The 10,079-nt window shown below is 41.2% G+C and overlaps 1 protein-coding gene across 5 annotated transcripts; it reads right to left on the reverse strand.

The window, feature by feature from the left end:
- Positions 1–1,177: 1,177 nt before the first annotated feature.
- LOC131307234 (protein transport protein SEC31) lies at positions 1,178–3,076 on the reverse strand. 5 transcript variants are annotated; one of them, XM_058333643.1, is made up of 3 exons: positions 1,658–3,076; positions 1,598–1,627; positions 1,178–1,537 (listed from the first exon to the last, which is right to left on the reverse strand). In XM_058333643.1, the coding sequence occupies exons 1-3, from the start codon at positions 2,942–2,944 to the stop codon at positions 1,364–1,366; spliced, it is 1,491 nt and encodes a 496-aa protein (XP_058189626.1). In that variant the 5' UTR covers positions 2,945–3,076; the 3' UTR covers positions 1,178–1,363. The 5 variants fall into 5 exon arrangements, with proteins under 5 accessions (XP_058189626.1, XP_058189624.1, XP_058189627.1 ...); XM_058333641.1 differs by having other exon boundaries at positions 1,178–1,627; XM_058333644.1 differs by having other exon boundaries at positions 1,178–1,507; positions 1,598–3,076.
- Between the last annotated feature and the right edge of the window lie 7,003 nt (positions 3,077–10,079).

Consider the following 10,079-nt stretch of genomic DNA (forward strand, 5'->3'; position numbering starts at 1 on the left):
AATTTAATAACACGAAAGATGATACAAAATGGATGCTGAAGATTTGTGGGGCAGTCGTTTTTGCAAACAATGGATGCTGAAGATTTGTGGGGCAGTCATTTTTAGAAACAATGGATGCTGAAGATTTGTGGGGCAGTCATTTTTGTATTTGTTTGCAAGTCTTCTTGGTCAATATTGTATTTAATCCTCTCTCTCTCTCTGTCTCTCTCTCTCTCTCTCTCTTCTTCCATGATTGCAACGTCTAACAAAACATCCACGATCGTCAAACACAGTCAGGACGGGAGAATGCCAAATATCTAAACTGATCTGACTTAAAGCTAAATAATTTATAATCCGCTAGCTAGCTACCACTATATTAGTGAAACATTGCTATCACAGTTTGTGGTTTCTTCTTGTTCGTAGCAACTCTAATCAAATGTTATTACTCCGTCAGATAGGCTAATCAAATGTTAATATTCCGTCAGATAGGGGGGACGTGTCGACTTCGTACCGTGAAAGACCCTAAAATAAGTAAGTGGGGATGTGATAGCCTTCAATTTGTTAACCTTATTTCAGCAATTATTAATACACTCTTTTACGCAAGCAACTGATTTCCCAAAGCTATTCTATCATATCGTTCCTGATTGTTTCGGGGTCTCAAAATTTTTGGGCACAATTTTGAATAAATTTTTTTTATCTCTCTCCACTTGTTATTCTTATAAATTTTCCTCAAAATCAAAACCGAACAAAGATATTTAGCATTATATGTGTGGTACAAACCTTGAAGTTGGAATAAAAATTTCCTCTCCACACGAATGACCTATTTGTTTGATTAGTATCCAATTTTATCTGGCACCCTCTACTTGCGAGTGACTTGCTGAATTATTTTAGCGCCTGTAATTATTATGTGTTGTAATTGACTTGTAACACATCAAAATCGGAACTTTACGAGATTAGAGCAATTATATTTTCGTTGTTTGCTGTAAAAGCATATGGCCAACACACTCGAATCTCATAGGAATTATATGACACGCTTTGAGCTGAACGGATTAATAAATTCAAGGGAAAATGATGGTCAATGACGTGTTTTGATAATTAATACCCGTTAAAAATATGTTGAAAATGTTATTGACAGATATTAATTATCAAAATACGCCACGGGCGGTCATTTTTCCATAATTCGAATGAGAGACTGATCAGACCAACGATAATAAACTCATCATTTTTCACAACCACATAATTTTACAAAACTAGCTTATGCAGAGCAATAATCGTTAAAGACCAAAGCATATGCAAAAGCTTTATTCCACAATTCCACAAGTATTAATTAATAAAGCTAATATATCTCTTTAATTAGGAGTATTAAACAAAACGATGTTTAATTTCACACGGCAGCATGTTGTGAAGTCTTCACGACGACCTTACCCTCCTGATTCAAACCCCCAGCTGCTCTCATATCGCCGTTAACCGCCGCCATTGCCTGATACGCCTGCGGCGGCATCACGCCTCCCTGCGCAGCATAGTACACCTGCCTCCCCGTCGCGCCATCGTACGCCACCTGCCTCCCCGTAGCGCCATCGTACGCCACCTGCCTCCCCGTCGTGCCATCGTACGCTACCTGCCTCCCCGTCGCGCCATCGTACGCCACCTGCCTCCCCGTCGTGCCATCGTACGCTACCTGCCTCCCCGTCGCACCATCGTACGCCACCTGCGTATTATACCCCGCATCCACCACCCCAACCCCACCCGCCGCCGTCGTAAACCCGGCCACCTTCGACGGAGCTTGCGGCGGCAGAGAAGGCTGCGCCACCGCTTGAGAGGGTGGCACAACGTTGTACACCGGTGACTGGTGCTCCCGGTAAACCTCCGTCGGCATCCTCTGAACCGCGTAGTAGCCCTGACCGGCTGGGCCGGTCAACGGTCTCCCCATCGGCGCGTGGTACATGCCAGTCGGAGTTGGAATCATGTACACCTGTTGTTGTGGTGGTGGTTGTTGCTGTTCAGGAAACGGCGCCGTCGCCTGGTAAAATCCTCCCGCCTGTTGCTTCTCCGGCCAATATGACGTCGGAGCACTAACCGGTATATTACCCGCTACAGCCGGTGGCGGAACCTTTGGCGCGTAGTAGTCACCGGCAAAAGCTTCGACTAAACTCTCTTCGCTTCTCCTCCTATACACAGCTTGCTCTTGAGCACTAGAAATTTGCAACCTCTGCATTTCCTGGATCTGGGTCTGCAGGATCGGGTTATCCGGCCCGATTACCCGATCCTCCGGAGCCAGAATCTCCGGATCCTGTACCTTCGTCGCTACAACTGCTGGTTGCTGGAGCGGTGGAGACACAGGAATTCGTTTTTCCAAACCGAACAAGAAGTCCACATTGTTCGACGGAGGCGGCGGTGCTGCAGCCTGCACAGCCGCCGTCGGAACATGCGGATTCGACTGTATGGGACCGGAATTCAAAGCCTCCATAAACCTATCCCTATCACTCTTCCCTTCACTAGAACCGATACTCCCCTCCTCGGCCGCCGACACCGGAAACAGAAACAACCTCAACCTCGCCGGTTTCGAGCTCGCCTTGCACAACCGGTCGTACTCGTGCATCATGTGCTCTAAATCCTCGTCGTTCGTGACCGAAATCAACGCGTCGAGATCTTCGCCGGGTAACTGGTACTTGAAACTGACATCAACGGCGTCGCACAGTGCCAACAGCTTGGAGATCAGGGCGGAGAATTTGATGTTGCGATCGACGGCGAGGATCTTGGTCTCGCCGCCGTTGTAGGAGAGCTGGTTGTCGTGTGGCCTGGGGTTGATTTTGCCGCCGTAACTGCACATGAACTTGACTTTGTAGTTGTTCGGCGATGTCGTCTGGTCCTCCCACGGCGTGGTGTGGTCGAAGTCGATTTCGCGCGATCGGGGCGAAGAGTTGCCGGATTCCGGGTAGGAGACAGGATAATTGTAGTTATCCATCTGGCGCAAACTAGCGGTGGACGGACGAAGAGAGATTCTCGGCTTTTATTGGAAGATGACTGTTACTCCATGAGAGAGAGAGAGAACGAGGAGAACGTTTTATCTGAATGCGGTTGAGGGGTTTTGTTATAGTATATTTAAGGAAGTGTGCTATTGGGCCAATTATCGATGCCCTTCCGGATTTCGGAGTGTCAGGTGCCGCTGTTTCGTGGTATTCTGCGCAAATAAAACTTCGGAGCGCCACGCGCTACTGTCTTGTGGTATTTTTTGTAAATAAAATATTATTATCGGACTTCATGAGGTTGTTTTTGTCTTTCTATTACTCAACAAAAATGAACGATAATATTCGTCTCGAGTAATTTGTGCCTTTGTGGCTTACTCGTGGGATTGGGGGAGATAGCAAGTGGTGGAGTTTGCTGGAATTGAGGTGGTTGAGTGGACCCACATGGAGGAGCTTAATTGAGAAGGTTTGAAACAGGAGAGATAGAAAGTGAAGTTTTTGTTGACTGGGATTGGGATTGTTGGGTTATTGGACAGTAGGGAGAAAATACTGCCAAGTGGAATTTATCTTGGATCATTGGAGAGAGATATTTCTAAAAATTTGCAATCAATCCTATTCACCCAGCTGCAAGTGAATTTTTTTCCCTACAGAAAATTCACAATGAATTACTTACTTTCTCAAAGCCTGATAGCAATAATTGGATTCTGATCAATTGTATGGAGAGGAAAATCATACTAACAAATCGGACTAACCTTGAGACTACGGAATTGTGAAATGGACATCCATTTTTGAGTCTACGTCGATGACATAACTACGCATTGTTATCATGGTCGCTAAGTTGGTCATCCATGGCTTAAGGGACATTTACCAAATTTGAAGCAACATAGTCCAATAATGATGGGGAGATCGGGAGATCCGGATTTTTGGCACTCGAATTTTATTATTCACAATGACAGATTTTTCGTTTTTGCCCATTTCGTAATCTGTCATTTCAATTTTGATTACTCATGTAACGGAATTTGTTCTCTGAATTTGCCGATTACATTTTGTTTTTCCCAACATGGCACCACCATGCACCGATGAGTATGGATGGATAGACTCTAGGCTGATGTAGATGATGATTTGTCCACTCATCTCCACAAGCGAATGGATGGATTCCAACATCGGAGCTACTTAATTTTTGGTACTTTTCTTTGTGTATTTTTTTGTCTCTGTTTCTTGAATTTTTCCCTCTGAAGCGCGAAGGTTTTGGAAAATTGGACCGCCCATGTCCACTCAAATTTCAACACCGGTAAGCCCACTCTCTCTCTCTCTCTCTCATCAAGGGGGAAATGTTTCATTCCCTCTTGTCTCCTAATCATTGTTTTCAAGTGAGTGTCACATTAAAAAATGATGAATGATAACCACTCACAAAGGAAAAAAAACTTGATGAGCCTATCGAATAGGGGGAAAAAGTCAAATGACACAGTTGCACATTTGATTATCCAAACGTTATTTCCATTCCTTACGGGTCCGATCCTCTCCATCCCGAAAGCCCTCGCGTTTATGTGCCGAGAAATTTTTCCGTCGTTGAGAGTCCGTAGCACTTTTCAATTGATTATATCTTGTAATCTATGAGGTTTTAGGTAATTTTGAAAACTTTGTTTAATAGTACTGATCGAGAGCTATCAAACGAGATTCATATTACTTTAAAAAAGTGTTACCAATTGAAAAATATAAATCAACTTACCATTCAGTTAGAATAGAACGAGAGACTAAAAAATGGAGACAGTAGGAGTAATTCTTTTGAACCCAAGTGCGAATGAGGAATTGTTTGGCAATTGGAGAATTTGACAGCTCTGTTACAGCCACACCTTCCAAGTTCCAACGAGTGTCGTCAAGCACTGGCATGCTGTAATCTGATTAATTTTTTTGTAGTTTTTATAGTGAGGACTAAAAGTTAAATTTGGGGTTGAAAGGCATAAAAACAACCTTAGATTTCATAGGGAAGTGTAAAGAAAGGGCAAAAAAACAGCCCAGGAAGTGGCATTTTTCTAAACTGGCTATTACCTGGAATTGGAAGAAGACAACTAGATCTCTTCCTTGCAAAACATACTGCGATACCATTCTTCAAGGTCTGTCAGTAGCAACAGTACAGCAAAATTAACAAGTACTAGTTGACTGCTCGATCAGCCAAAAACAAACAGACAACAATTTGACTACAGTTACCCAAAAAAAAACATTGAAGTGAGTGATCAAACAGGAGTAAAAATTAAGGAAGGTATGCGTTCGCACCAGTTGGGTCCTTCGGGGGGATTCCGGTTGGACTGTTTAGGTCTCGTCGGCCTACGACCAGCCCACAGATATAATCCCAGTTGTTTAGCACGGGAGGTTCTCGGGCCAGTTTTGGTTTCCAAAATACAGTAACTACTTGCATTTTTTAAGAATTTATGTTTAAATTTAAAAATAATGAGCTTATTAAACTCAAAAGATTTACAATATGTATCTTATTCGATAGATCTCGACGAGATCTTTTGAATGATGTAAAAAAAAAATTAAAAGTTATTTTTGTAAATACATTTATTTTTAAGCTTGAGATTTAAAAATAAATACTTATTTTTTAAGAACGAAAAGTGTAACACCACCTCAGACCATGTCACCCCTGCAACAATAAACTGTCTTGATCGGTCAAATCATGTGATCCAATTACAAAATTCTAAAAGTTTGAAGTCCATAAATTCAATCAACATGCTGTAACGTTAACGCCAAACTTATGGTAATCCATAGGGCTGTAAACGAACCGAATCGAGCCGAACCCTGTTAAGTTCGGCTCGGGTTTGTTAAGGTATGAGTTCGGCTCGGGTTCGGCTCGAGTTCGATTCGAACTTGAACAACTCGGCTCGAGTTCGGCTCGTTAAAATTTTTCAAGGCTCGAGTTCAACTCGGTTGGGTTCGTTAAGATACTAGTCTGGCTTGAGTTCGGCTCGGATTCGGCTCGGGTTCGATTCGAACTTGAACATCTTGGCTCGAGTTTGGCTCGTTAAACTCAAATGAATCAAGCCAAGCCAAATCTAAGCTCGAATTGAGCTCGTCAAGACTCACGTTTGATTCAGCTCAACTCATTAAACTCAAGCGAACCCAAACTCTCTCATTGATCGTATAGAATTTGGGAGAAAAATAAGTATTGAATTATATATACAACCTTAAAATTTTTGACATTTACAAATAGACCCCTATTGAATTATTAATTAAATTTAAGTATAGGTTCGCGAACCTAACCGAGCCGAATACCGTTAGGCTCAGGTTCTGTTCATTTACGAAACGAACCTAGAATTGAGATTCAGGTTCAGTTCGTTTAGCAGACGAATCGAACTCGAACGAGCTCTTACCGAACCGAGCCTCGAACAGTTCGCGAATGACTTAGTTCATTTACAGCCCTAGTAGTCCATAGCTCCAGTCAATTTAGTTTGGTTCCATTAATTCAAATAGCCCCCCAATAAACGCAATCATACCTCGGGGTCATTGGAAGGCTCGTTCGTTGTTAATTTGTAATTAAAATCTTGAAATTAATTAAAATATGAGTAAGTTGACTCAGACATTCGATTATTATAAAAAAAAAACCCCAACCATACCCTACTAGAATGGACTTTAGAAGTACTAAAAAATAAAAAAAGCTAAAAGTGAAAACGCGTAAAATGTACTGGGATCAATTATTAAATCTAACTACCCTGCCTCGTTGCAGGGGAAAAAAACAGTACATTTTTTTAAACCAAACAATTGTAAAGGCATTTGCAAACTTTTTGCAAGTCAGGACTTATCATGTTAGATTTATAATCGGAAAAGATGCCCCAATTTTTTTTTTAATGCAGGGTATCTCGAGTCAGCTTAGACGTTTTTCGAATTAATTTTTATAGCTTTTTTCACAGCCGTTTCACACGCTTACGCATAAAAAATGAGGTGATCCCAAGAGTTGTTGGCAAGAAGAATCGAACTCAAAATCTTAAGATGGAGCAAATACCAAATACCAAGCCAAGACGACTTGGCCAACCCTTCGGATTAAGATGCCCCCATTGTTTTAAACAATTATTATAATGGGCTATCCCACATGCTCAAACAGTAATCCCCACCCCCTCCGCACCATACCACACGGCATGCATATCTGCATTATAATCTACACTCCAATCATGTTCATTGTTCTTGTTCACATTCAGATACTATATAGCTGCATGCAAGAGAGTGTTTTTAAGGACACCGCTTGTCTGTCATTTCACACATAATGCACCTGCACAGTCTGGCGAGTTTCGTCCTCATTTCGGGTCAGTTTCGGTGATCTAATTTGTTCGCATCGCAGGGCTCGACGAGTACGACAGTCACGTGAATAAAAACAATTGGGGGCAAGTTGATATGGAAACAAAATATAAGTTTAGCTAACTGGATCACGACTTGAAGAGCATATATATAGGAGTATATTTTTCAACAATCTAAACGTTCTCCCATCAGATATTATTCGATATTCGATTGGCTTGATTTATTTACATGAGACTATTACGTCAATAAGCTCTATAACATGAACGAATCCGATCGTCGAAATTGACCCGGAATGAGGACCCGACTAGCTAGGCTGCAGCGGTGCAGTCCAGCCCCGAAACGGCAGACAAGCCGTGTTATTTTTGTATATAGTTGGGTGGTGGGAGTGGACATTAAAAGGGGGAAAAGAATCATTGACTCAACTGGAAAAAATGCAACGGCCGAGTGACCGTCACACGGTTAAGTTAGTTCGAATCCTGCATCCATTCGCGGCACCATCATCTCGCACACTAGATTCCATTTCATAACTATAACAAGTATTAAAACTGTCTCCCCGCATGTTCTCACATTCCTCTTTATTTTTTTATAACCGAATTTTCAGGCGCGCACAACTCGGTTAATTCTGAGGCTATGAAGTAACGACGGGACAAACCCTCCACTGGCCTCAAGGTTCAAAATGTTTGGTCTCGATAGAATTCAAACATACGACCTCACGGAAGTACAAATACTTATTTGCTTTATCATCCTTATTTGGCATTACCAGTTGAGGTTTCCATACCTCTTTATTGACTATTATTAATATCCTCCCTGTGGTTTTTTTTGTGTTTGGACTTTGAATCTTGAGGTCAGCTCCTAAAGTTCTACTACTAATTAAGTGCAACTCTGCAATTATCTGAACAATAAGGCATTTATTAAGTGCAACTCTGCAATTATACATGGCATGGCAGAAAACGGTTGGGAAAAAAAAATTCATATCTCAAGTACTAGTACTTAATATTTTAGCTTAACTTTGATCATAACTAACGCGTACGACATAACACGAAGTAAAAGTGTGTTGTTTCCAGAGTACGTTTCTATTCTAATGATGATGCATGGGGCATAGGATTACAAGGGAAGGAGAAGCTAGCTTTGCAGAATTAATGATAATTAATGAAGTACTGTAAAACTCAAGAGGTAGTAGTCATGCCGGTGGCGTGTCTGAGTTGATAGTTAAACGAAGAGGAGTGCTAGGGATAAAAAAAATTGGCAAAGAAAATATCTTTAAAGTGTGCATGAACGGCTCAGATTTACTGTGCAGTACATCTGAGTCGTTCATGTATACTTTAAAGGTATTTTTTTTATCCATTTTTTTTGCATCTAGTATTTCTCTTAAACGAATCTAGTTATTTGATGAATTGGCGCTTGTGTTGGGTTATGTTCGGCCCAAATAGTAATGGGTTGGATTTTGTTCCTGAGAAATCTAGTTCCAGATGCAGTCCTCAAGTGAGCCCAAGCTCATTTAGTCTTCTGTTTTTTTCTTCTTTTTTCTTTCTTCCTTGGTGAATCCCAAGCTCAATTAGGGTGGGTTTGGACAAACTTTTTGAGCCTTTCTGACACAGTTTTTTTTTTTTTTTCCGTAACGGTTACTATAAGACTCGGATCAAAATTTTGGCAGTCTTTTTTGTTGTCTTATATAAACTTTTTCAACATGGTCTACATTTTTCTAGTTTTTAATTATTCTCGTTCATATAAAATTAGTGCCGAAAAATTCTAAAAAATTAGTCCAAACTCACCACAAGGGGATGAAGTAAAAGTGTTTGGGTTATGTAAAATTAGTCCAAAAAATTCTAAAAATTCATAGCGGCTGCCTGTCTGGGTTGATAGTTAAACGAATGAATCTAGTTATTATTTGATGAATTGGCGCTTGTGTTGGGTTATGTTCGGCCCAAATAGTAATGGGTTGGACTTTGTTCCTGAGCATCTAGTTCCAGATGCAGTCCTCAAGTGAGCCCAAGCTCATTTAGTCTTCTTCTTCTTCTTCTTCTTTTTTTTTTTTTCCTTCCTTGGTGAATACCGAGCTCAATTAGGGTGGGTTTGGATAAACTTTTTGGGGCCTTTCTGGCACAGTTTTTTTTTCGTAACGTTTACTATAAGACTCGGATCAAAATTTTGGCAGTCTTTCTTGTTGTCTTATATAAACTTTTTCAATACGGTCTATATTTTTCTAATTTTTGATTACAAAAATGCTATTGGCACAACAGCTGCTGTACAATAGCTGCTGTACAATAGCTGCGCACAAATCCCTTTTGTGCCCGTTTTGGATCCCGCAAAGATGATTGGAGCAGCTCATTTTGTTTAAAATACTTCGTTTAAGTTCCCTGTAAAAAATCACCTCAATCCGATATCGGAAATGGTGTTTACGAATCATCCAACTTTTCTTCAAAATTTAGCCTAAAAGGATAAACTGCCAAGAGCTAGCAATTACTCTAGTGGAAACAGACGAGAAGAGGGTAAGGGCCGTTGCCCGACAGAGGTGGGGGGCTGCTGTCCCGGGTTTTCGGGCCCACTCCGGTCTCGCTTCAATGATCGGAAACGTTTACTTTGTAGAGCTCGTCGAGTAGAACAACTATGCAAAAAATCAGCTTAATTGGATATCATTAAGTGCCTGATCGGAGCCCATATAACTCTTGGTCCATGGGTTACAGTGGATTTGATCCAGTGTTTCGGATCCATTCTTATTAAGATAAAAAGGTTCCGATCAGGTACTTAATGATATCCAATTAAGCTAATTTTTTGCATAGTTGTTCTAGTCGACGAGCTTTACAAAGTAAACGTTTTCGATCATCGGAGCGAGACCGGAATGGATCC

This window comes from Rhododendron vialii, chromosome 11a, assembly GCF_030253575.1.
Source record: "Rhododendron vialii isolate Sample 1 chromosome 11a, ASM3025357v1".
NCBI lineage: Eukaryota > Viridiplantae > Streptophyta > Magnoliopsida > Ericales > Ericaceae > Rhododendron > Rhododendron vialii.